The 24,332-nt window shown below is 48.7% G+C and overlaps 10 protein-coding genes and 2 non-coding genes across 12 annotated transcripts; 7 read left to right on the forward strand and 5 right to left on the reverse strand.

The window, feature by feature from the left end:
* Positions 1 to 917: 917 nt before the first annotated feature.
* On the forward strand, positions 918 to 3,184 carry EDB82DRAFT_127116 (uncharacterized protein). The gene is made up of 3 exons (XM_025733297.2): positions 918 to 1,856; positions 1,908 to 2,367; positions 2,417 to 3,184. Exons 1-3 carry the CDS (start codon positions 1,099 to 1,101, stop codon positions 2,888 to 2,890), a joined length of 1,692 nt encoding a protein of 563 aa, XP_025584218.1. The 5' UTR covers positions 918 to 1,098; the 3' UTR covers positions 2,891 to 3,184.
* On the forward strand, positions 3,175 to 4,846 carry EDB82DRAFT_127113 (NADP-dependent oxidoreductase domain-containing protein). Its single transcript, XM_065607034.1, has 4 exons — positions 3,175 to 3,674; positions 3,727 to 3,929; positions 3,977 to 4,027; positions 4,083 to 4,846. Exons 1-4 carry the CDS (start codon positions 3,401 to 3,403, stop codon positions 4,611 to 4,613), a joined length of 1,059 nt encoding a protein of 352 aa, XP_065464527.1. The 5' UTR covers positions 3,175 to 3,400; the 3' UTR covers positions 4,614 to 4,846.
* A 635-nt stretch (positions 4,847 to 5,481) lies between these two features.
* On the forward strand, positions 5,482 to 6,562 carry EDB82DRAFT_573819 (uncharacterized protein; the record flags this gene model as incomplete). The annotated part of the gene is made up of 2 exons (XM_025733300.2): positions 5,482 to 5,553; positions 5,603 to 6,562. 2 exons carry the CDS (start codon positions 5,482 to 5,484, stop codon positions 6,560 to 6,562), a joined length of 1,032 nt encoding a protein of 343 aa, XP_025584220.2.
* A 184-nt stretch (positions 6,563 to 6,746) lies between these two features.
* Positions 6,747 to 6,820, reverse strand: EDB82DRAFT_t167. The gene has a single exon. It is a non-coding gene; the product is annotated as a tRNA-Val (tRNA).
* A 101-nt stretch (positions 6,821 to 6,921) lies between these two features.
* EDB82DRAFT_t166 lies at positions 6,922 to 6,995 on the reverse strand. The gene has a single exon. It is a non-coding gene; the product is annotated as a tRNA-Val (tRNA).
* Positions 6,996 to 9,087: 2,092 nt separating this feature from the next.
* EDB82DRAFT_495101 (amino acid/polyamine transporter I) lies at positions 9,088 to 10,813 on the forward strand. The gene has a single exon (XM_025733301.2). It carries the CDS (start codon positions 9,138 to 9,140, stop codon positions 10,731 to 10,733), a length of 1,596 nt encoding a protein of 531 aa, XP_025584221.1. The 5' UTR covers positions 9,088 to 9,137; the 3' UTR covers positions 10,734 to 10,813.
* Positions 10,814 to 11,034: 221 nt separating this feature from the next.
* On the reverse strand, positions 11,035 to 11,478 carry EDB82DRAFT_473887 (uncharacterized protein; the record flags this gene model as incomplete). The annotated part of the gene is made up of 1 exon (XM_025733302.1): positions 11,035 to 11,478. One exon carries the CDS (start codon positions 11,476 to 11,478, stop codon positions 11,035 to 11,037), a length of 444 nt encoding a protein of 147 aa, XP_025584222.1.
* A 1,614-nt stretch (positions 11,479 to 13,092) lies between these two features.
* On the forward strand, positions 13,093 to 14,516 carry EDB82DRAFT_127163 (class I glutamine amidotransferase-like protein). The gene is made up of 3 exons (XM_025733303.2): positions 13,093 to 13,490; positions 13,541 to 13,767; positions 13,816 to 14,516. Exons 1-3 carry the CDS (start codon positions 13,253 to 13,255, stop codon positions 14,104 to 14,106), a joined length of 756 nt encoding a protein of 251 aa, XP_025584223.1. The 5' UTR covers positions 13,093 to 13,252; the 3' UTR covers positions 14,107 to 14,516.
* EDB82DRAFT_127237 (fungal-specific transcription factor domain-containing protein) lies at positions 14,183 to 16,434 on the reverse strand. Its single transcript, XM_025733304.2, has 3 exons — positions 16,134 to 16,434; positions 15,152 to 16,076; positions 14,183 to 15,093 (listed from the first exon to the last, which is right to left on the reverse strand). Exons 1-3 carry the CDS (start codon positions 16,244 to 16,246, stop codon positions 14,260 to 14,262), a joined length of 1,872 nt encoding a protein of 623 aa, XP_025584224.2. The 5' UTR covers positions 16,247 to 16,434; the 3' UTR covers positions 14,183 to 14,259.
* A 521-nt stretch (positions 16,435 to 16,955) lies between these two features.
* EDB82DRAFT_427072 (serine hydroxymethyltransferase-domain-containing protein) lies at positions 16,956 to 18,620 on the forward strand (the record flags this gene model as incomplete). The annotated part of the gene is made up of 4 exons (XM_025733305.1): positions 16,956 to 17,051; positions 17,104 to 17,160; positions 17,211 to 17,442; positions 17,497 to 18,620. 4 exons carry the CDS (start codon positions 16,956 to 16,958, stop codon positions 18,618 to 18,620), a joined length of 1,509 nt encoding a protein of 502 aa, XP_025584225.1.
* Positions 18,621 to 19,340: 720 nt separating this feature from the next.
* EDB82DRAFT_495114 (glycine cleavage H-protein-domain-containing protein) lies at positions 19,341 to 20,323 on the forward strand. Its single transcript, XM_025733306.2, has 3 exons — positions 19,341 to 19,581; positions 19,631 to 19,693; positions 19,745 to 20,323. Exons 1-3 carry the CDS (start codon positions 19,443 to 19,445, stop codon positions 20,056 to 20,058), a joined length of 516 nt encoding a protein of 171 aa, XP_025584226.1. The 5' UTR covers positions 19,341 to 19,442; the 3' UTR covers positions 20,059 to 20,323.
* Positions 20,324 to 24,035, reverse strand: EDB82DRAFT_495116 (glycine cleavage system P-protein-domain-containing protein). The gene has a single exon (XM_025733307.2). It carries the CDS (start codon positions 23,756 to 23,758, stop codon positions 20,594 to 20,596), a length of 3,165 nt encoding a protein of 1,054 aa, XP_025584227.1. The 5' UTR covers positions 23,759 to 24,035; the 3' UTR covers positions 20,324 to 20,593.
* Between the last annotated feature and the right edge of the window lie 297 nt (positions 24,036 to 24,332).

The following is a 24,332-nucleotide window of genomic DNA, read 5'->3' on the forward strand; positions in this document are numbered from 1 at the left end:
CGGGCTAGTAGTCCCATGCCTGATAACCCTGATGATTTGGCATAAGAACTTACAGGCTCAATACCGTGTCGCTGCGAGATCATGTCAGCTCTTCTGTTAAGCAGGATAATATTTCGAACTTTTTGTACTCACGTTTCGGCTTGTCTCCAGTGCTGTACCCGCCACCGCGGTGGTAGATAGTTCCGGTAATGTAGGTACCACCGCGGTGATAAGTCACGATGTTTTCCGTCAGGCGTCGTAAAGCCCGTAACGTTTGTCACAGGTTCCGGTAGGTGTTGTCCGAAGACGCGGGAAGGGATGAGAGCCACCACGATTCGACACCTCTCCGGCGCTTCACAGCCGTGGGGGCAGTGACTTGAAGAGAGGGAGAACCAGTGATGGTCATGTCTTTTGCGAGATGCAGAAGACGATTTCTGTTTACCTTGTGATGGAAAATATGTGTTGTTGATTTTCCACTGTAGGTAGAAAGATGAGGAGAGTGGAATTCGATGGAAAGAAACATATTCGTTTGTGCGAGGGGAGATTTTTCTGACCAGTGGTGGGATACCTTTTTGCCCTAGCACTGCCAAGCCCTCAGAGTGACAGAAGAGTTGCCAGCTGGTAGCAGTAGCAAACGAGATGAAACTAGTATTGAAGTGCCATAGGCAGTAGTCTATGTTGCCTGGGGTGAGTGTCAGTGGTCATCAGTGGGCCAGTCACTAGTATAGGGGACTCTGGGTTGCCAGTACAATAGTCTATTACAGTATTACTACCTGTTGTCTACTGGAACAACGATAAACAGTTGAACATGACGTTCAAAATTAGATGCCACCCTCTGTAGACACCCATTATAGTTGACGCCGATCCTAGCCCACGCCAAGGGTCCATATGCCGAGGTCTAGTGAGAAACAAAATCCGGGGAAGACAGGAGTCTTTCAAGACGAGATCCCAAGCTACGAGCACGCCATCCTTGAAAAACACAGCCCAAGAAATATTCACAATTCACTATAGGGGAACTCTTCTCATTTGCTGGGTTTTCTATCCCTAATTACCTATTTACCTGCAACTGCAACTCTTGGCTAGGCACTGTCTCTCTTTGTCTCGTAACTCTTTGAAGCCATGACCCCACCTTCAAACTCGTCCCCAAACCCTCCGAGAAATGCTCCAGCAGCATCGCGTCAGAAACTCGCAAGAAGGGCTTGCGACTCATGCAAGGTCCGTAAGATCCGCTGCTCAGAGACTCCCCCCTGTACTGCATGCGAGGCATCAGGCATAGAATGTACCTTTATCCGTATGCAAGGAACCAGAGGTCCGAGGGGACTTCGACCCAGGACTCTGGACAAGATTGAGCGGAGACGAAAAAACAGTACTTCTAGTCCAGACAATGAACAGCCTATTGTAGCTGCCAAGAGGTCTCCATCCCCTATTGATGAGGTAGCTAGCTTGCTTGAGATACTCGATGTCTACTCTGAAAGACTCTACCCTATCTGGCCCATCGTCGATGCAACCGATCTAAGGAACAAGATCCAGAAGCATCCCACCCATGGAGGTGCAGCTCGGTTCCTTGCCAACGCTGTAGCTCTCGCTGCCATTGCTCAGCTCAAGCTCGATACTGCGTGGCAGCCCAGAGTGGAGGACGCCGAAACGCGACTAAGCGAGGCACTCGGTCCATTGGATGCCTTGCGAATCTCCTTCTTCCTACATATTTATCACGAAAATGCTTCTCCTGGTGGAACCAAGTCTCTCATCTACCTACGCGAGGCAATTACGCAAGCGCAGATCCTGAGGCTCGATCGCGAATCTACCTATGCTTCTTTGTCTGAAGCCGACCAACATGTTTCGCGACGTATTCTTTGGCTTTTGTTCGTCACAGAGAGGTATGAATTCCTGAACACAACCGAGTTTCATTGTCACTAACGCATGCACAGGGGCGTCGCACTTCTTCACAAGTTACCCATAGTCCTCAAACCAAACATCCTATTTCCCTGGTTCGGAGGAGCAGATGACCGCGCAGAAGTTCTCCCGGCTTTCCTCAAGCTGGTTCATCTATTCTGGGTATTTGACCAAAGCGGCATCTTTGAACTACTTCACAACTTTGACTCGGACTCGGATCTACCCAACATGGTTTCCGTCGCACAAAACTGCCTCGAACTACTGCAGCAGAAACTCGTTGACTCGGCCGACAATGATGATTGGGGCCCAATCAACGAGGTACAGCGCGCAGACATGTTTGTCACTAGGCAGTGGATGCGCGCTGTGCTATGGCGTGCTGCGCTTCGCTTTGGGATCGTCACTCCGAGTATGAACCCAGTGGATATAGCCAAAGACTTTCTAAGCTTGGTTTCTGAACTTCCCAAGACTGCGCTTGAGTCTCACGGACCTACGCTGGTAAATAATCAACACCAAGAATGCAAGTACTAGCTAACCAACTTAACAGGAGTTTAAAACATTCGAGATTGCCACAGCGGTAATTGATGCCATGGCAAGCGACCACTCAATAACAGATCACCGATCCGGTCCAGTTCTACATCAACTACGCGACATACTATCATCTTGTCGAGGCGGAAATCGGACGCTACTTTCGCTTCTCACGATACGAATGGACGCAATCTTCAACGCGGGCCGCCTTGTCGAGGTACCAGAAGGCGAAGCAGTTGCCTTTGAGACAAACCCGCAAACCTCGTTCCCAAACACAGCCGAGCTCTTGACTTCGCAACCAAACCTCACGATGCCGACATACCAGTTTATGGAGGACCAACCTTCTCAGATTTGTTGGCCGCCGTTGGACCTCGGCTATCTCGTCAGATCCCCTTCGCCGCTTACTCGCATGTTACTAGAGTCGATGCCCCGCGATGTTGGAGAGCAGGATCAGCAGCAAACAGTGCGGCAAATAATCGAGACGCGTACCTAAGTTTTCCTAAGAACTCTGTGTCGGAGAGCGATTTAGGCCATGTTCATCATAATTTTGGCCCTAGTTCTTAGGACAGCCGACTCTGGTTTGGTATGTGCTCTTGGTGCTCTAAAGATGAGGGGAACAATGGACTAATGGTGGAATACAGGGACCACATTGCGCCATCGTTAGACCCCTGTCATGTTAATTCCCCGCTGCAAGTCAACTGCAGAAGCATGGTCAGCACGGCAAAGAGTCAGGATATCTGTCTTGGATTCAATATTACGCTTGCCGTATGAGTCAAGTTTACTATTATCGCAATAGTCTTGTTCTTATAATTGCTCAATTTCTTCGCAAAAGAATCGGCGAACTGTTGGTATCCATCCAGACAACATTAGCTTGTTCAGTGTAAGTCCATCTCCACTCTGTGCTCTTCTCCGAGAATTACTCCGCAACTCGCTCTACTTCCTATACTGATTCAGCTTCAAACAGAGTAACACAAAACACACATCATCATAAAAATTCATCACAATGGCTTGGGCTGAACCTAGAGATACTGGCATGGTCTACCGCCGCCTCGGGCGCTCTGGACTCCATGTGAGCGCCATTGGTCTGGGTAGCTGGTTGACCTACGGCGGTTACTCTGAGGATGAACAGGCGTTTGCTTGCATGAAGAAGGCTTATGATCTGGGAATCAACTTCTTTGATTCGGCGGAGAACTACACTGCTGGTCAGGCTGAGGTTGTTATGGGAAAGGCTATTAAGCATTTTGGCTGGAAGCGAAGTGATCTTGTCATCAGCACAAGTAAGTTATGTTCTCTCCGACTTCTAGGTTTCAATGCTGACAGTTTTCGAAGAGATCAACTGGGGTGCCGTCAATGGAGAGATTCTTGTCAACAACCACGGCCTCTCAAGGAAGCACATCATTGAGGGATTGGAAGCTTCGCTGGAGCGTCTTCAGCTGCCATACGTTGACATTGTCTACGCTCACAGGCCAGACAGACTTACTCCCATGGAGGAGACTGTTCGTGCCTTTAACTACCTAATTGATAACGGCAAGGTAAGTCGAGAAAGCGCTGGTTGATGATCGGGACGCTGACTGGTCAGGCCTTTTACTGGGGAACTTCAGAGTGGTCCGCCGATGAGATTGCTGAAGCTGTAAGTCATCCTCAATATTCTCTGTGTCTATGTGACTAGACTCTAACAGCAACAGGTTGGCATCGCCCGCGACCTCCGCATGATTGGACCAGTTGTGGAGCAGCCATTTTACAACATGCTAGTCAGAGACAGAGTAGAAGGCCAATTCCAGCGCCTCTACGAACGTGTCGGTCTAGGCATCACCTCATTCTCCCCACTCAAAATGGGTGTCCTCAGCGGAAAGTACAACGACATTGTCGACGGTCAACCACCAAAGGACTCGCGCTTCGGCGCCAGCAAGGACAGTTTCGCAGATTTTATGCGCGGCCAGATCGGCACCGACGACTGGAAGACCGAGATTGAGAAAGTTCGCCAGTTGAAGCCCATCGCGGACAAGTTGGGTATCAGCCAGGCCCAGCTTGCTATCGCATGGTGTTTGAAGAACCCCAATGTTACCAGTGTTATTACTGGTGCTAGTAGGCCTGAGCAGTTGGAGGATACTGTTGCTTCGCTCAAGGTGTTGGATAAGTTGACGCCTGAGATTATGGCTGAGATTGATGCGATTACGAAGAACAAGGTTGAGCTGGATCCTGCTAGACAAAGCTAGGTTCCTAAGAGTATAGTTAAATGAAACGGGATTCATGACTTAAATCCTTCACTGCATAGAACCGTGGTTAAGAATAACATCGGCGGTTCACGGGCAACACCATTTTGGGACTTTCACTGCAGTTTTAACCTCTCGCCAGGTCTGTAGTGCGTGACAAGTATTTTGCTCTTCGATAGATGCATTAACATCATTGAATTGATAAAATGGATTTGATCAAAGTAAGCCATGCCTCAGCCACACATACTCAAGCCTATGCGATGCTTCGGCCATGATATCTATAGCTTGGATTGAGTTGATAATGATACGCATCAGTAGCTTGGAGGTTAGAACCTTGGACAACAACCAAGTTATTCGGCAGTTTGATGCCGGTCATCAGATCATCAACGTACAACGATATAACACGGTTTAAAGAAACCCCCAAAGTGCGATGAGCGGGAATCAGGATTGGTTCGGTCTCGCTCTTTTCTCGGTCGAGATATCGACGGATTTAAGGTCGAGTCTATTGTGTTTCACAGAGTTGAGAGAGTTACTGGTTTTCGTATTGAGAGGTATATGATTGGATGGACGAGAGATGATCCACAGCACCGGGGGTCCACTTACCCAATGTGGTAATCGCTATCCCGCTCAAGTCAATTGCTAAGTCCGCGATAGCATCATTGACAATGAAGTACTATGAAGATAAAAGGAATTAATGATTTTTCGGAGTTAATAATGGGTTTAGTACTCAGTTCAGAGTTGGGAAATTGAAGTATAAAAATCTGGACGAGGACGGTGGTTGAAGAGTTCAATATCATCCATCACTCATCACTTCACAACAATAACAAGTCCAATACTCTTTTACTTCAATCTTCATAAAATCTCTATCAAAATGTCTCAGCAGTATGCCAAAGATCAGCCCGAGGGCTTTGTCAATAAACTTGAACGAGTCGCCATCATTGGTGTAAGCTCTCCAACTCCTCTCCCATCATCCACTCACTAACACAATATAGGCCGGCGGAAGTGTTGGCAAGTATCTGGCCAAGCACATCATTCAAGCCGGAAATCACACAGTCACTGCAATCACTCGCAAGGGAAGCACCAACACTGCTCCCGAAGGTGCCCGTGTCGTTACAGTCGACTATGAAGATGAGAGCTCCCTTGTCGAAGCTCTCAAGGGCCAGCAATTCCTCGCCATCTCCCTTTCCGTCCAAGCTGCTCCCGGTACCCAAGAGCGAATCGTCCGCGCTGCTTCTACTGCGGGTGTACCTTGGATCATGCCCAATGTCTACGGTATCGACATCACCAACAAGTCTCTCGCTGATGAGAACATGACTGGTGAGGGCGTCTGCCCCGGCATCAACGCCATTGAAGAGGCAGGTGTTTCGTCCTGGATCGCCATGTGCTGCTCTTTCTGGTATGAGTTCTCTGTCTGTCAGGGTCCTCAATGGTATGGGTTCGACTTTAGCAATGGCCAGAAGAAAGTCACGTTCTACGACGACGGAAACACCCAGATCAACACCTCAACCTGGGACCAGTGCGGTCGAGCGTTTGCTTCCCTTCTCAATCTCAAGGTGATTCCCGATGATGAGAACGACAAGTCCCCCACCATTTCCCAATGGCGAAACAAGCCTCTCTACATCTCGAGTTTCCTCCTCTCTCAGCGACAGATGCTTGACAGTCTCCAACGCGTGACTGGTACCACAGACAAGGATTGGATAATTCAGTATGAGGGTGCCAAGGAGCGATGGCAGCGTGGTATTGACATGGTGAAGAGCGGTGACCGTTCTGGTTGGGCGCTCGCCATGTACTCGCGAACATTCTTTCCCAATGGTGATGGTAACTTTGAGGCTAAGCATGGGCTTGCTAATAAGGTCCTGGGACTACCTGAGGAGAATGTAGATGAGGCCAGCGCTAGGGCTCTCAAGATGGCTGAAGATAACTACAACTACTACATGAACCGAACTCATTAGATGGAAGTATTGATGGATGGGAGTAACTAGGGTTATAGGTTGAATACAAATAGTGATTCTGTTTTATCTTGCCTACAACCCTCCGCTAAAAGGCTGCCAATAGGGTTTGTTCCCTGATGGTTGGTGATGAAAAAAACCTGGAAGAGATAAAAAAAAGTAAGCATTGCTGAAGACAGCAAAAGAATGATCCCGCCCGGGCTCGAACCGGGGACCTTCTCCGTGTAAAGGAGATGCCATAACCAACTAGGCCACAAGACCGGGGTTTTTAGATGTTAGAAGCCTGCTCGTAATAGCTTAAGTACACCACTTATTGACCCACAGGCAAAAGACACGCAACCATCGCAAGATGCAAAAAAATGAGGTTCTGCCCGGGCTCGAACCGGGGACCTTCTCGGTGTTAACGAGATGTCATAACCAACTAGACCACAGTACCAAGGTTTTCCTGATGATTGGATGATGAAGAGAGCTCGAGCTAGAATTTATATACTTGAGAATTAGTAAGACGAAGGGACTAAAACATGTTGCGTAGCGAAAAGCAGAGAGATTTTTGATTCGTCTGTTGGATTTATCGTCTTAGTTCGTTTTAGTTCAGTGGATGATTGTTATTGTGGTGCTTCCCTGGTTGCTGGATACTGACATGCAGAGACTTCAACAAGGATTCAACGCATATTTTATGCATCAATTTTGAGATTAAACTTATTTTTACTTTTTGTTACTCAATAACGGTCTGTGTAACTTGATAAATGGGATTCTCCATAATCTCCAGTGACAGTCGGCTCCATGTTTTCATCAGAGCTTTCTGGATCGCCACTACCCTGGAGCCACCCGTCTTGGCAGTCCTTGGCGATTTATTCAGACGAACGACAGCAGAGCCTCAAAAATTACGTCCGAATTTAGAGAATGGCTTGATGTCAGTATTTTGTGATTTAAATACAATTGGTTCACTTTGAGCTGTTTGCGGTCACAAAGCCAGAACCCAACCTGTTTTGTAACAACACTGGAAGAAGCCGAAGATTTATTTTGCAGTGTCAGGATCTTATTCAAAGACATCCGCTAAATCAACGTCTCTTCATCGGAGACGTGTGTTTAATTGTCGAACCATTGAACTCAACCTTGGTTATTGAACAATTTACCTCGGAGACGGTAAACTTGTCGGGCAACTGGATCTGCAACGACAATATCCCCAATCGCCAATCTCTAACGGGCGCATCTCCAACCTGCACAAGTCAAGAACCCAAGAGCTGAATAACTATTACTTAATAAATCCACAGAAATAAAAGAACAAACTTGGGGAAACCCGTCAAGGTCGCGGGGCATATCGCGGAGTTTCCTGCCAAACTGAATAAACTGGATATCTTGATGATCTCTTCACGTAATGAAAAATTCTTTCTCCAGACTATCAACACGGGGTTAATTGGAGAAAAAGTCAATAAAGGAAAGGGACCCTCTATTAATTCCACATGGCATGCGTACCCCTTCAACTGTAGCCGGTCAATGCCGGTCTTGATACTACGAGAACAGCAGTAATAGTGAAGAGCTGTAGCTGGTAGAGGAGCCGGTTCGACCGGTCAACACGGTTAAGTCGGATCTTGAGACGGGGTTAGCACGGGCCAGTAAAAGGACAAAGAGCCGCAAGTCAATACATTCTACTGATAGGCATTCAATATTTCACCATACAGTAATGTTATCTTGTCAATATCCACAAGTCAGACACATAAAACTAAGCTCAGGGCAGTTTGGCGATAGACGTTTGGAGTCTATTAATTGAAGCCAATGTTGGGGTAATGGTCAAGTCTCTAGCTGCGTAGCCGATCACTTCCAAATAGTGTGTCTGCCTAGAAATAGAGACACGTTAATCTGGCCATGATTCGAGTAAACTATTCTTAAAGAAGAATGCTTTAGAGAAGGGTTTTGGATCATGTTTGCAATAAAGCCCGCTGATGCCGGAGAGTGTCTAGCTTGGTTCAATTGTCGGCTCCAAACCTTGACACTTGGATGGATCCCTAGTTATGGGGAAATGATAAGAGATGCTCTATCAATCTTTGGACCCTGAAACAAATAAAAGAGGTTGAGTATGTTGGTACTATGGAGGCATTGATAACTGCCTAGATGAGTGTATGCCATGTCAATATGAGGACAGTGGCGGGTAGACAACAAGAACAATTCGTTCCAATTCCAAGCAACAAAAAAGAAAATGTCACCAAGAAACAATTCTAGAACAAAAAGAGATAGGCTCTTCCCCGGCCCGGGGCAAAAAAAAAAACGAATCCCCACAACGTCATTCCGTTGATCATCCTAATCTGTCATGGTGTAACTCTCTCAATGAGACTATGAGTGTGGATCGTCATACTCCTCCAACAAGTGCGCCTTACTCAAGACTTGCACCTGGACTTGGATAGCACAAGTTTACTGTAATCTCACAGATCGTCGTGTCTGAATAGATAGTCTAGACTAGTAATGGGTGTGATCCTCCGTTAACGGCTGGCTGCCAGCTAACATTTAAATAACCGAACCCTCTTCCCCATATTCCCCCAATTCCTCTCTTCAAACTTCTTATCATCATATACTCTTCATCATGGAGTCCCAAGCACCACGGGACAAAAACGTCCACATCGACGACTCAGCTGCTTTGGAACAGCTCGGCCATAAGCAAGAACTCAAGCGCAACTTTTCCAAAATCTCCCTCCTCGGTCTCGCTTTTGCTATTCTCAACACATGGACTGCTCTCTCAGCGTCTATCAGTCTGGCCCTTCCCTCCGGTGGTCCCAGCTCTGTCATTTGGGGTCTTATGGTTGCCGGAATATGTAACCTCTGCTTAGCTGCTCCTCTGGCGGAGATGTTGTCTGCCTACCCAACTGCTGGTGGCCAGTACCACTGGGCTGCCCTTCTAGCTTGGCCACGATGGTCGAGGGGTATCAGCTATGTCACCGGCTGGATCAACGCGGCTGGTTATGTCGTCTTGACAGCGACTGCACCTTTGCTTGGAAGTGTTTTTGTCACCGACGCCATCACTTTTATGCATCCTACGTACGAAACCAAGCCCTGGCACCAGTTTCTTATCTATCTCGCCTTCACTCTCATCGCTTTGGTCATCAACGCCTTTGCCACACGACTACTCCCTCTCTTCAACAAAGCCGCTTTTCTCTGGAGTATCTCTGGTTTTATCATTATTAGCATTACTGTCCTCGCCTGTGCCGCTCCCGATTACCAAAGCGGCTCCTTCGTATATGGAAAGTTCATCAACGAGGTTGGGTGGCCTGATGGAGTGGCTTGGATGCTTGGACTTCTCCAGGGCGCCTTTGCATTGACTGGCTTCGACGCTGCGGCTCATATGATTGAGGAAATTCCAAATGCACGCGTCGAAGGCCCTCGTATTATGATCTGGTGTATCCTTATCGGCATGCTGTCTGGTTTCATTTTCCTGTCATGCCTCTTGTTTGTTCTCAAGGATGTCCAAGTCGTTATCGAGTCCCCTTCAGGTGCCCTGCTGCAGATGTACTTTGATGCTACAGGCAGTAAAGCTGGAAGCGTTTGTCTTATCGTCTTTTCCATCGTCTGTATGGTATTCACTGCCACTGCTATCATGACCACCAGTGCGCGTATGACATACTCGTTCAGCCGCGACCGCGGACTTCCTTTCAGCCACGTCTGGGCCAAGGTCCATCCCACTCTCGAGGTGCCTTTGAACGCGTTACTTTGGACAACTGCTTGGGTAATTGTCTTTGGACTTATCCTCCTCGGAAGCTCCAGCGCCTTCAACGCCATCACTGCAGCATCAGTTGTGGCTCTTGGTGTCACCTATGCCATCCCCCCTGCAATTCATCTCCTCCGTGGAGGCAACAGACTCCCCGAAGACCGACCCTTCAAACTGAGCACTCCTGTGCGCTGGATTTGCAGTCTTGTTGGTATTGCGTGGGCCATCCTCACAACAGTTCTTTTTGTCTTTCCACCCGAGCTTCCCGTCACCCCAACCAACATGAACTACTGTATCGCTGCCTTTGGAGTTATTCTGTTCCTTTCCGTCGGTACATGGATCTTTGATGGAAGGAAGAACTACAAGGGCCCTCTTATTGAGATTAGCATGGACGGCGCTACTTTGGAGGGTGCGTCTATGGCTGAGACGACATGCACGTCTAATCTTGAGGACGATATGAAGAGCCACAAACCTTAGAAGATAAGAAGTCTCTGATTTAAGACAGTAGATAAATATGTAAATACTATTTTTGTTTCGTGTATATCACTCCTTCGACCGTGACGTCCTTCGTGTCATAAATCGTTATTGCTTTATCATACCATGCCTAGAGGGTAGCAGAAAAGTTGGCCTTCTAAGTCTTAGGGTACAAAAATAAATAGGCTAAGAGCCATGGTCTAAGGAGCATAAAATGAACTGCTAATTTCGTCCCTTATGCTTCTAGCGGCCAATTTTTCTGATGCCCTGAGAGCCCCGTACAGCAGACGTTTGTTGCCAGCTCTTAGACGTAATACCGCGTACTGCGATCCCGTCCATGATATCCAGGCGACCTTCCCCGTCGATGACTTCTCGATCTCGAGTCCCTAACAACAATGGGAGGAGGTGCAGAAATGCTCGACCGATGCGACCGTCTACTTCGCGAGCGGTGATGATGTCGAGGCTCTTCCTTGTAGTGATACCACTTCTCCCTCTCCTGTGGCGGCGCACCTAGGTTGGTGCACGAGCGAATGATCCAGAGAAGGAGGAGAATTCCAAAGATGGAACCAATGACAATACCAGCAATTGCTCCGCCGCTTAGAGTTTGGGCGCTGTTTCCATTGTCTGCAGTAACGGTGACGGTCTCGACGGTTTGGCGGGAGACGAGAGTTGGTGGTTGAGAGAGTGTTGATGAGGAGAGGGCTCGGGCGAGGACTTGACCCAAACCTAGATCTTTTAACGGTGCCATTGAGTTTATCTTTGTTTGTGATGCCGGGAATAGTAAAGCCGGTGACAATGAAAGAAGGCAGAACAAGAACCAGGTCAATTGAACAAAGAGGAAATCGAGATCAATTTAACCATTCAGTACTCGTTCAATGCGTGATTTTACTAAACCTAATTCCCAACTTGAATTGATTAAGAGGCTGGTAATGAGTAATAAATGAAGACTTTTGGACGTCATAATACCATCAATATGTACGAACCATCACCAAGTCTCTTTGTCTTTTTCCCCGCTTGAACTAGTCTTCCATGAGTTTAATCCTGGGACCTGAGCCTGTCTTTTGTCTTGTCTCGGCTGTTTATTGCAGATCTTAAGACTATCGGTACTTTAGTCATTGACCAAAGAAGCACACAATAGCATGTTCCTTCGCGTGTAATTCCATGACGTATTTAAGTGCTAATAGATAGTCTGTTATACCATCCCTCTGAATCCTAGCTAGTGCAGCACCCAATTCAAGGAACTTTAGCTCCTGTTGGACACCAACCTAGCTCAACGGCAGTTCCTGAGGAGCTTTTGTTACGAGGCTGATACATGATTGGTTTGTTAATCTGTCAGCTTCGAGTTGTCCTTGCCAATTGAGCCTCGGCTGATATAGTTTCAAGGAACTAAAGAGCTGCATCCACTTTCACGTTCGTTTCGTGCGTCGAGATGTTTAATCCTGGTGCTGCTCAAGGCTTGTTAATTGGGGACTAGGCCAGGTTTCTTTCCTTGCCAAAACTATTTGATTGATCAATTTGTATCTTCTATTTCAAGCTGCGAAAGCTTACCTGGCTAGTGGGTAGCAGAAGAAATGGCCTCCCAAGTCTTGGGTTATAAGAATAAGTAGTTAAAGAACTATAGCCTAAGGAACATGAAGTGACCTATTATTTTTGTCTCTTATGATTCCAGTGGTCAATTTTTCTGATTCCCTGATACCTGGGTTGTATAAATGCGGGACCAGCTCATGTGAGATCGATGAATGATAAAGTTGGTACAAGTGACTTGGCATTTTCTCCATAGTTCATCCTGCATCTGCATTATGCTTCACTTTCACTGTTCCATTGTTACAAAAGCAAGTCTGTAGAAACAATCCCATCTGTAGTAATACGTATGGTGAATATCTAGACTCTTGCTTACTTGAAATATGGACTAGGAGTATCACAAATCATCGCAAGCTAGAACTCACGACGACTGACAACGAAACCAAGTTTCAATGCCACCAGTTTCAGAGACTGGTAATTTTATGTGATTTCCATTCTTTGAAATATTACGAAAAATGTCTATTTATGCCTTTGGATATCGAGTTATCAGTTGTGATAGCCATCTTCGAAAGACATCTCAGCCCCAACTCCATCGAAAGAAATATGCATGGAAAGACCTTCCCTCAGGCAACAACCTTCAACGTGATACCCTTTCTTACTATTGACAGCCCATACATCTGAAACACAAGTTGTTATGGTCGCTTATCTCAATCGCAACTACCGCGCATCACCGCGCACAAGCTTATGTGGAGGCGCGGTAAAGCGCGGCTACAGACCGCGGACCGAACAACACCCACCGATTCGGTTAATCTTACTCGAACGAGGATCTCATATATCACGAAACAGGTCATGAGGTTACCCATCAGTGGGGATGTTGAGAGTCGGTGTGTTCAACTTAAAGATAGAACTGCTCCTGTGTTGTCCGAGTGTCAAACGACATTGTACCTCGATCTTCACCAACTCTATCTATATCCATATTATTTATTATTCAACTATTCAAAATGACACGAAACCTTCGAATTGCCGTGTTGGAGTGTGATACACCTTTTCCTTCCGTCCTTGAAAAGCGTGGACCGTATGGAGATGTCTTCCGTACTCTCCTCGATAAGGGACTCAAGCATGAGACATTGGGCGATAAGGTGAAGGACGTGAACTATGAGATTAGTAGATGGGATGTCGTCACAGCTCAGGAGTATCCAGAAATCGAAGAAGTTGATGGCTTCTTGTTGACGGGAAGCAGTTCGTAGCCATTCGACCTTCGAGATAGGAAGAAGCTGACATGAGTTTAGAACATACATCCTTCGCCGATGAGCCTTGGATTCTAAAGCTCGTTGAGTTTGTCCAAAAGATTTACACAGCTACGGATAAACCCATCGTGGGTATCTGTTTTGGTCATCAGATTATCGCCCGAGCACTAGGCGCAAAGGTCGCTGTCAGCCCAGGCGGTTGGGAAGTCTGCGTTGACAGAATCAATCTCAACGAGACTGGTCAAAAACTCTTAGGAGTCGAATCGCTCGTAAGTACCCTCCCATATTTTGTTATCGTCGCTCTAACAAAAATCCAGGGCCTTCATCAGATGCACAGAGACGCAGTCCTCGAGATCCCAGAAGGTCTCGTCAGTCTGGGCAGCAGCTCCAAGTGTGAGGTACAAGGACTCTACAAGCCTGGTCGTATCATGTCATTCCAGGCCCATCCCGAGTTTGACGACTTTATCATGGAGGAGATCATGAAGGCAAGATATGAGCAGAAGATCTTTTCTCAGGAGATGTATGAGGAGGGTATTACGAGGGCGAGGGCGGCGCATGATGGAGTTTTGGTGTCGGCCAAGATTTGGGAGTTTCTACTTGGCAATTAAGTAATGCGCTTTGGTTCTTTGATGATTATATGGTAGCGTTGGTCGGTAATTGAACAGTTTGCGACATTGTAGAACATGGTCAGTTATATTGCATGTGCCCCGAGGACTCTATATTATACAACGAGGCGGGTATCAAAGAATAATAATGTCCTTTCACGCAAAAGAGATCCAGATTTGACGTTCACGCATCGCTTTGCACAATATCCATGGGCTAACCTGATCCGGCGGCTGCTCCCAGATATGTTCCAACAGGACCAAAGTCTGTCGCATATTTCCCAAGCCGATGGTATCCAACATTGTCTGCAGTCGCGTTCTAAGGACTTGCTGGACTGTCGGGTCGGATGTGCTGCATCCTATGACAGCGAGTGGCCAGCAAAGACTCGTGTTTATCCTGACCGTGGCGGGGAATTGATCCAGTAAAGTGACTGCTTCGGCAACCGCAGACTCGACCAGCGCGCGTTGGAAACTGCCTTGGGGTTGCTGGTGTGGTTTACCGAGGACTGTCCAGAGGTATAAAAGCGCGGCTTGTTTCCAGACCAAGCCTGCTAGGCGCGTATACGGGGTGACAGAGGGATCTGGGTAGAAGCCCATGACTTGGGATTGCAGAAAAGCAAAGTTGACGATATCGTCCGGGCTTGGTGAGCTGGCGCCGTCTTCGGTCGGAGAAGATATGACCTGCCCCAGATGGAAAATTTGACATATAAGGATAAGGATTTCAAGCCAGCATCCGCATAGCTGTCCGACGTACTTGCGCGCGACCAAATTCCTGGCTCTGACTTCTATGTCTGGGCTGAGTAGGGATTGGGAGTTGTACTGCGGATCAATTGAGATCATGCTTGTGGCTGCTATATGCATATAGTACTCGATAAGAAAGTCTGGTAAATCGTCGTATACATGGTTTTGCGCGCCCGTGAGTAGCGTGCTCACTAATGACTTTGAAGCTGTTAGGTGGTCGAATATTGTACCGTGAATATCGCCTTTCGCGACCTGGCAGACAAATGTTAGCAATTTGTGGGCGGCGGCGGATGATGCTGTAAGAACGAACCTCGGTTAAACACATGATGAGACTCCCGACTGTCAAGACGAGGGTATTCTCAGCGTTGCCAGAAACATATTCGTCGACAACATTCCTAAACATCCGTAGCGAGTCGGTGTAGTACCTCTGGGCAACCTCATCACTTGGATGACGCTCAGCTGATGCTTGACGGTGAGCAGCACTTTGTGCGAGAATGAGTTGCAGCACAAGAGGTTTTGAGAAGGCCAGAGGTATAAGTTTTGAGATGAAGGGATTCACATCTGTGGATCCGTTGCCCATGCTGTTGGCTGTTCGGGCTAGGTAATAGCTGAGCAGCTCATATGAGTGATGTCCCTGCTCTGGGAGCATCGACATTGGCATGGTGATGGTTCCATTGAGTGGTAATCCTGCCTCTAATGAGGGCGGTAAAGCGAGTGTGAGAGCGTTGGCTGTGTCGGGGTCGTATGTTGCTGTTATGGCGGTTGGAGAATCTGATGACGATGCGGATGTTGATGGTGAGGGGGAAGGCTGATGATGATGAGCGTTATCGTTAACAACAGACTCGATAGGATCGCCATCAAAGTTAACATGAGTATCGATATCAATATCAGCCTCAGCCTCAGCCTCAGCATCGATCATGTGAGTATCTCCAGAGGCCGGAGAACTATCGCCATTATGGGGAACTCGGTCATGCTCCGGGATTGAGTCCGGTAGCACGGGGTCATTGACCGAGTGCGGGTCGTGTTGTGCAAGTTCATGATCAGGGTCCTGACTGCGACGTATTGAAGAAGCAATACTGGCTTGAGATGCAGTTGAAGAAGCACCGAATGAAGGTCTTGCTACCCTGGTATTGTTGGTTGTTGTTGGCAGCTTGGCATTGCTGGATGTGGCGGCAGTAGGCTCTGGCCAGATACAGTCGAGTTTATTGCGTTTGCAACCACTGCAGATTGGTTTACTACATTATTCACGGTAAGTCAAAGGGGTAATTTCTAGATATACTATGGTGCTGTACCTCTCATCACACTTCTTCTTTCGCTTCCTACAGGTAAAGCAGCCTGTCCTACTGCGGATTATAGGCATAGGACGCATGCCAGAGGTAGAAGGTGTTGGGTTTGTTGGTGACATTGTGGAGTAGATAAGTATAGTAGGACAAACAGTGACGGGTCAGAAGACGATAGTCAGGGCGGCGCGGTTACAGCGCAGCAAAAGAGAGATGCAAGGCGAGTGCCGTAAATCGGGTCGTGGCTCCGGAATAAGCGAGTGGAAGTGGAGATGATGTTTGCGGGGAAGGGAGAAAGAATCCTTCTAGATTCTGTCTGTCTATCACTATCAGTGCTAATCTAATCTGGTCTAGATGGTTTACCCTACACCTCGCCTCACCTCATCTACTTCACCTCTTTAGCCTCTATCTTGACTCTTCACCGAGTCAAGGACGAAAAAAAGAACCCACCTTCTCAGAATGTTCTAATGTCAACAAGTACCTCCAAGTAACACTTCCGGCCCTCCACGACAATCCCTCCGAGGTCATGTGGAACCAGCCCCTTCAGATCTCCCCCCGACTCAGTGAAGATAAGATTGACTCGGTGACATCTGAACCGGCCCGCGGAGGTACGTACCTTTTGCTTCTGATCTCATGCTCCGATCCTGGAACTCATGAGCCGAAGCGGCAAACACGACATGTTGGCGACTCTTTATTAGGTCTTGTATTGCCTGCTCTAGCTTAAGTTTATCTGTTGCTTGAGAAGTCGTCGTCGTGTCTATCTGATTTTCTTGCTTTCTTTTTCTCTTGTCAATTCCATCTACGATACCCCAAACTCCCCTCATCACAGTAATCATGATGAACATGAGGCTTCTTCGGCAGCAATGCCTTCGCAGCAAGCCATCACTGGCTACGCGCATTTCCACCAGAGGTTTCGCATCTCAAAAAGATGTAAGCAGAAATTCATCCAACTCTACACAGATGATAACTGACCACTCTATAGCTCCTCGGTTCAAGCCTCGAGCAAGGTGATCCTGAGATTCACGCCATTCTCAAGCGCGTATGTTACCATACTCTCACTATCAATTAACGTCTCTAACCCCATCACAGGAAGAGAAGCGTCAGAACCACTTCATCAACCTCATCCCCTCCGAAAACTTCACCTCGCGATCAGTTCTCGATGCCCTAGGCAGTGTCATGCAAAACAAGTACTCCGAGGGCTACCCAGGAGCACGATACTACGGCGGCAATGAACACATCGATGAGGCCGAACGTCTTTGCCAAAGCAGAGCTCTCGAGACTTTCCGTCTTGACCCTGAGAAGTGGGGTGTCAACGTTCAGCGTAAGTCCCTTGACTCGACTCTCATCATGAGTGATACTGACTAACATGGTGAAGCCCTCTCTGGATCCCCAGCCAACCTCTATGCCTACTCTGCCATTCTCAACACCCACGATCGCATCATGGGTCTTGACCTCCCCCACGGAGGCCATCTCTCCCACGGCTACCAGATTCCTGGCAAGAAGATTTCCATGATCTCAAAGTACTACGAGACCTTCCCCTACCGACTCAACGAGGAGACTGGCTTGATCGACTACGATAAGCTTCGCGAGAACGCCCTGCTGTACCGTCCCAAGGTCATCGTCGCTGGCACATCTGCCTACTCCCGCCTTATCGACTATGAGCGTATGCGTGCCATTGCCAACGAGGCTGGTGCTTACCTTCTCTCTGATATGGCTCACGTTTCGGGTCTTGTCGCTGCTGGCGTTATCGGAACACCCTTTGACGACTCTGATATCGTTACTACCACCACCCACAAGTCCCTGCGCGGACCTCGCGGTGCTATGATCTTCTATCGCAAGGGCGTGCGAAGCACAGATAAGAAGGGCAAGCAGATTATGTACGACCTCGAGGGCCCTATCAACGCGTCCGTCTTCCCAGGCCACCAGGGCGGTCCTCACAACCACACTATCACCGCCCTCGCCGTCGCTCTCAAGCAGGCCCAGACACCCGAGTTCAAGGATTACCAAGAAAAGGTCCTCACCAACTCCCAAGACATGGCCAAGCAGCTCTCCGACCTCGGTTACAAGCTTGTCTCTGGCGGTACCGATAACCATCTCGTTCTCGTGGACCTCAAGCCCAAGGGCATCGATGGCGCACGCGTAGAGCGCGTTCTCGAACTTGTTGGTGTGGCGAGTAACAAGAACACTGTTCCTGGTGACCGCTCGGCGTTGAAGCCGGGTGGTCTCCGTTTGGGAACGCCCGCTATGACGACGCGGGGCTTCAACGGCGAGGACTTTAAGCGCGTGGCCGATATTGTGGATCGCGGTGTGAAGATCACTCTGGCGGTTGATAAGGATGCCCGTGCTGCGGCCGAGGCCAAGGGAGCTAAGAACCCAGGCACAGTCAAGAACTTCTTGGAGTACTTGGGTGATGGATCTAGTGTCAAGGAGATTGCTGCGCTGCGAGATGAGGTTGCTGAGTGGGTTGGAGGATTCCCTCAGCCTTGGCTCAAGTCATGATGTTTTTAATGAGTGGTAGCAAGATTAATTTTGGCGTTTGGAAAATAGTATATTGATACAGAATTGACTTTAAATTATCTATTCATAACCTAATGTCACGAACTTGTATGTTTGGTTGTTGCTGTATTCCTCATGCCATGGTCCTTAAGTCATGATGTTTTACCTGACTTCACGACAAGACGAAACACCTGCGTAATCAGCAACACATCAATGGTCATGCCAAATTTCTGTCTAATTACTCTACTAACAGATATCCACTCAATTGAGTCAAAATTACATGATAATAATTAATTCTGCACATCAACTTCCGTACCCAAACTCCGAAAACTTCCAATCCTCGGAAATTCATCCAAGCTTTCCCCGCATAACTTGTCCAAAAAATTCAAGGTACAATCTGGGGTTTTATCTATACATGACTCAGTGAAAGATGTAAGTAGTGTATACCTTCACAGGCGGCTAATCCTGGCTTCTTAGCGGTGAAATATTCATCATGACAAAGATAGCGAGTAGAAGTACTTCTTCTGGTGGGGCTAGAGAAGTACCGCCATGGCCTGATGACACCCTTGTTCATGCGGATCCTCCATCTCCAACTCTGATGACGCTGCCACTAAGAAAAAACGCCTTCTTTACTGGGGCCGGGCAGTGACTCCGAGGTACCTCTGGGTTTCGTTCCAACGGAGCGGCGCCGAAGACGGAAACTCTGTGGTGGGAGAGATAGTAAGTAAATGGGGGGAAGCTCAGCTAAAACTATCATCATCATCAAACTCACTTCTACAGTCAATCAATCATCCCTTCACGTCTCACAATCACAATACAATCACAATGTCTGGCTTCTTTGCTCGTCAAGCTTGGGCTTCTGCCTCCAAGGTCCGATCTACTGCTCTTCGAGCCCCCAAGGCTGCTTTTACTTGCAGAGTCAACAACATTGCTCCCCGACGATGCTTTTCAGTTTCCACGAACCGTGAGTCTCAATTCACCGTAAACTCAATTGACTTCTAACGCTGTTGCAGTCCTTGCTAAAAAATACACTGAGAGTCACGAATGGATTGATGTAGCCGCCGATGGCAAGACCTGTAAGTTCTCGTCACCTCCCCTCTCAGAGCATCCTTAATTGACAATTTCAGGCACAATTGGCATTTCCAACTACGCCGCCGAAGCTCTCGGCGACGTAGTCTACGTTGAACTTCCCGCAGTAGGCGAAGAGACAGTCCAGGGCGAGTCCTTTGGCAGCGTCGAGTCCGTCAAGTCAGCTTCTGACATTAACTCTCCCGTTTCTGGTTCCGTCGTCGAGGTCAACGATCCCATCGTCGAGACACCCGCTGATCTCGGAAAGGACCCTGAGAATGATGGCTGGTTGATCAAGGTTGAGGCTGAGGACGTTTCTGCTTTGGATGCATTGATGGATGAGGCTGCTTATGCTGAGCACATCAAGGAGTAGCACTAAGCGAGTAGAGGGTGGTTTTTAATTAATGTTTGTGTGATTTAAAAAGCAAGATATCAAGACACTTTTCAACAAGGAATTTACAATTTTTTTCTTTCTAAAAACAAAATATTCTGGCACCTCATTCATCACTTCTCGCTGTCTTGTGTTCTCTTGGCAACTCTGCCTTGGGTAGGGCAAATGGAAAAGGACTTATCAGCAATATATATCGTCTCCTGTACAAGACACATTCAACTAAAATCGCATTTCAATATTGGCAATGATTTAAATGTTTAACTCATAAATTTAGTCTAGGTAGTTTTAGAACTTTTTCTCTAGAAAATCCATTCATCATATCTCGCATAAACTCCGCCAATACAGAGATCAGTTCGCCATAGTTGAATAGCTTCCCAATAAACCATTCCAAATGCAACGACACCATCATGGTTGAATATGATATCTCTTTCCCCCTTTCGCTCAAACCCTATTAAAAACCCTATCGCTAATAAAATCCAATATGATCATGTTAAATCCATTACTTCCTTTTCACCATTTACAAGTCCTCAGATCCCTCGACAGGAGGGCATGTGCAGAACAGGTTGGTGTCACCGTAAGCATCATCCACGCGGCCAACAGAAGGCCACATCTTCTTCTCCCGGAGCCAGGGGAGAGGGTAAGCAGCCTCCTCACGGGTGTAAGGGCGGTCCCACTCGGAGGAGAGGAGGTCGTGTTGGGGATGAGGGGCGTTGGTGAGGATGTTGTTCTTGCGGGGAACCTTGCCAGACTCGATGTCGGCGATCTCCTTGCGGATCTGGATGAGGGCGTCGCAGAAGCGGTCGAGCTCAGCTCGGGACTCAGACTCGGTGGGCTCGATCATGAGGGTTCCTGAGACGGGGAAACTCATGGTAGGAGAGTGGAAACCGTAATCGGCCAATCGCTTGGCAATGTCGGCAACTTCAACGCCAGCAGTATCCTTGAAGGGTCGAACATCGAGGATGAACTCGTGAGCGCATCGGCCTTGGGAGTTGGTGTAGACAACCTTGTAGTGGGGGAGGAGACGGGACATGATGTAGTTGGCGTTGAGGAGAGCGGTACCAGTTTGCTTGGTAAGACCGTCACCACCCATCATGAGGATGTAAGTGTGGCTGATAGGGAGGATGGAAGCACTACCCCAAGGAGCGGCACTGATGGGAGCAACAGCGGTGCTGTCACGCTCAGCACCAATGCGCTGAGGGTCGATTTCAGGGTGACCAGGCAGGTAAGGAGCAAGGTGCTTCTTGACGGCAATAGGACCGACACCAGGGCCACCACCACCATGGGGAATACAGAAGGTCTTGTGGAGGTTAAGATGGCAGACATCAGCACCGATGTCACCAGGAGAGCAGAGACCAATCTGAGCGTTCATGTTGGCACCGTCCATGTAGACGAGACCACCGTGCTCGTGAACAAGGTCACAGACCTGCTTGATCTCGGGCTCAAAGACACCAAAGGTGGAAGGGTAGGTGACCATAATGGCAGCAAGCTCATCAGCGTGCTTGGCACACTTGGCCTTAAGATCCTCAATGTCCAGGTTACCAGTCTTGCCATCGCACTTGACAGTGACGACCTTCATACCAGCCATAGCTGCAGAGGCAGGGTTGGTACCGTGAGCAGAAACAGGGATCAGGCAGACCTTTCGCTTCTCGCCAGAACGAGCCTCGTGGTAGGCCTTGATGCAGCGAAGACCAGCAAACTCACCCTGAGCACCAGAGTTGGGCTGCAGAGTAGTAGCGTCCATACCAGTAATCTCGGACAAGTTCTTAGCGAGTGAGCTGATGAGAGCTTGGTAACCGGAAGCCTGCTCGACGGGGGCGAAGGGGTGGATGTTGTTGATACCGGGGTCGGAAACGGGGAGCATCTCGGTGGTGGCGTTGAGCTTCATAGTGCAAGAGCCCAGAGGGATCATAGAGTGCACGAGAGAGACATCCTTGGATTGGAGGTGGTAGATGTATCGGAGAAGCTCGGTTTCGGTGTGGTACTGGTTGAAAACGGGCTGCTCGAGGTAGGCAGACTTTCGCTGGAGAGAGGCGGGAAGCTCATCGTTGAGGAACTTGGCCTTGTCGGATTCGAGAGCGGCGTTAAAGTCAGACTCCGAAACGCCAAAGATCTTGACAAGGTTGCCGAGGCTCTCAAGAGTGACACCCTCGTGGAGAGAGAAGCCAACCTTGTCATCAGCGACGCGGCGGAGATTGATGTTCTGAGCATCAGCCTTCTCGTGAACCTTGGCAATAGCCTCAGGAGAACCCTTAAGCGTGACAGTGTCGAAGAGAACAGAGCCATCCTCGCGGAGACCCTGAGTGTGGAGCTGGAACTCGCCTTTCTCGAGGATGAGGCTCTGAGCAAGACGGGTCTTGCTCCAGATATCCTCAGCAATAGTCTTGAGACCCTTGGGACCGTGGTAGACAGCGTAGAAAGCAGACATGTTAGCGAGAAGAGCCTGGGCAGTGCAGATGTTGCTGGTAGCCTTCTCACGTCGAATGTGCTGCTCACGAGTTTGGAGGGCAAGACGAAGAGCAGGCTTTCCGAGACGATCCTTAGAAACACCGACGAGACGACCGGGAATCTTGCGCTTGTACTTCTCGGAAGTGGCAAAGAAGGCAGCGTGGGGACCACCGTAGCCCAGAGGAACACCGAATCGCTGGGAGTTACCGATGGCGATGTCGGCGCCGAAGTCTCCGGGGGGCTTGAGCATGGTAAGAGCGAGCAAATCGGTAGAGGCGCTGAGAAGAGCCTTCTTCTCGTGGACAATGTCGGCGAGAGCCTGGTAATCGTGGACACCACCGTGGGTATCGGGGTACTGGATCAGGGTACCAATGAGGTCGCCCTCGACTTCGCGAACGAGCTTGGAGTTGTCAGCGAGGACGTCGCCAATGACAAGCTTGATGTTGAAGCCCTCGGCTCGGGACTGCAGGACGGAGATGGTCTGGGGGTGGCAGTTCTCGGAGACAACAAAGGTCTTTTGGCCCTTGCCCTTGGGGGCGTTGGCCATTGACATGGTCATGGCCTCGGCGGCAGCGGTAGCCTCGTCAAGAACAGAGGCATTGGCGATGTCAAGACCGGTCAAATCGGTGATGAGAGTCTGGAAGTTGAGGAGGGACTCAAGACGACCCTGGCTGATCTCAGCCTGGTAGGGAGTGTAGCTGGTGTACCAAGCAGGGTTCTCGAGAACATTGCGCTGGATAACAGCGGGAACAAGAGTTCCATAGTAACCAGCACCAATAAAAGACTCGTAAACTTTGTTGTTCTTTGCGAGCTTTCGCATCTCTTGCTGGATGTAGTGCTCGGTGCGACCATTAGCAGGGACAGCAGACTCAGCGCCGCCCTCGTACCACTGCTCGACAAGGTTAAGACCCTTTTGCTTCCTCCTGACCTGCGGGGGGATAGTCTGTTCGAGGAACTCCTCCATCGAGCTCACTGGAGGGTCGAGCATCTTGAGCATTTCTGTTTGCTCGCTCGACTCGCTGCCGATGTGTCTCCTTGAGAAGAGTTCATGCTCTTGCAGTTTAGTGCTGCTCTGGGACTCGACAAAGCGAGGGGCCTGGGCGGTGGCTGTGACTGAGAATGCCCTTGAAGAGACGACATTGAGACGAATTGTTTGTGTGAGACGAGGTTGAAGGGTGATGGGGGAACGGCGAGACTGACGGGCGAGCCGTTGTCCGATACGGGTAGCAGACATCATGATGAAGATGTCACCTCACAAATCACAGTTCAAACCTGACCTATGATGATAGAGGGGAAGGAAAAAAAGAAAGATGCTTGTTCCAAAATGTTATCAAAGAACAGCGCCGCTCACAAAGTTTTAAGGGTTTATCCATGATGGCCAACGAGTGGCGTATCGGCCATGATGGTCCGATCTTGCAGCCGGTTTGCTTTCTTTCCTTTCTCCAAAAACCACGGCCGGGAAAAGGAAAAAAAAGGTACATTGAGGTACATGATCTGCATTCCCAGTTCCAGAAGGTCTCTTTCTTTTTTAGTGGTGACTCGGTGAAGCGCGGCAACTAAAGATTACAAGCTAATGCGCGATAAAAGCCGTGATTGGTTCCTCTTGACTCAGTGAAACCCAGTGACTCGGTGAAAGATAAGTCGCTATTTTTGCCATGATGCTTATCTGCCCTGTCCAATTCACCGAGTCAACTGCCAAAACGGCTTAAAGCTACAGTGCATCTTCACTGAGTCAATGCACTACAAGCTAATAGAACTAATCAGGTGGTCGGCGCATAAAGCCGTGGGTCCTCAAACGCCAAGACGTTATC

Source organism: Fusarium venenatum (genome assembly GCF_020744135.1).
Source record: "Fusarium venenatum strain MPI-CAGE-CH-0201 chromosome Unknown EDB82scaffold_2, whole genome shotgun sequence".
Classification (NCBI taxonomy): domain Eukaryota; kingdom Fungi; phylum Ascomycota; class Sordariomycetes; order Hypocreales; family Nectriaceae; genus Fusarium; species Fusarium venenatum.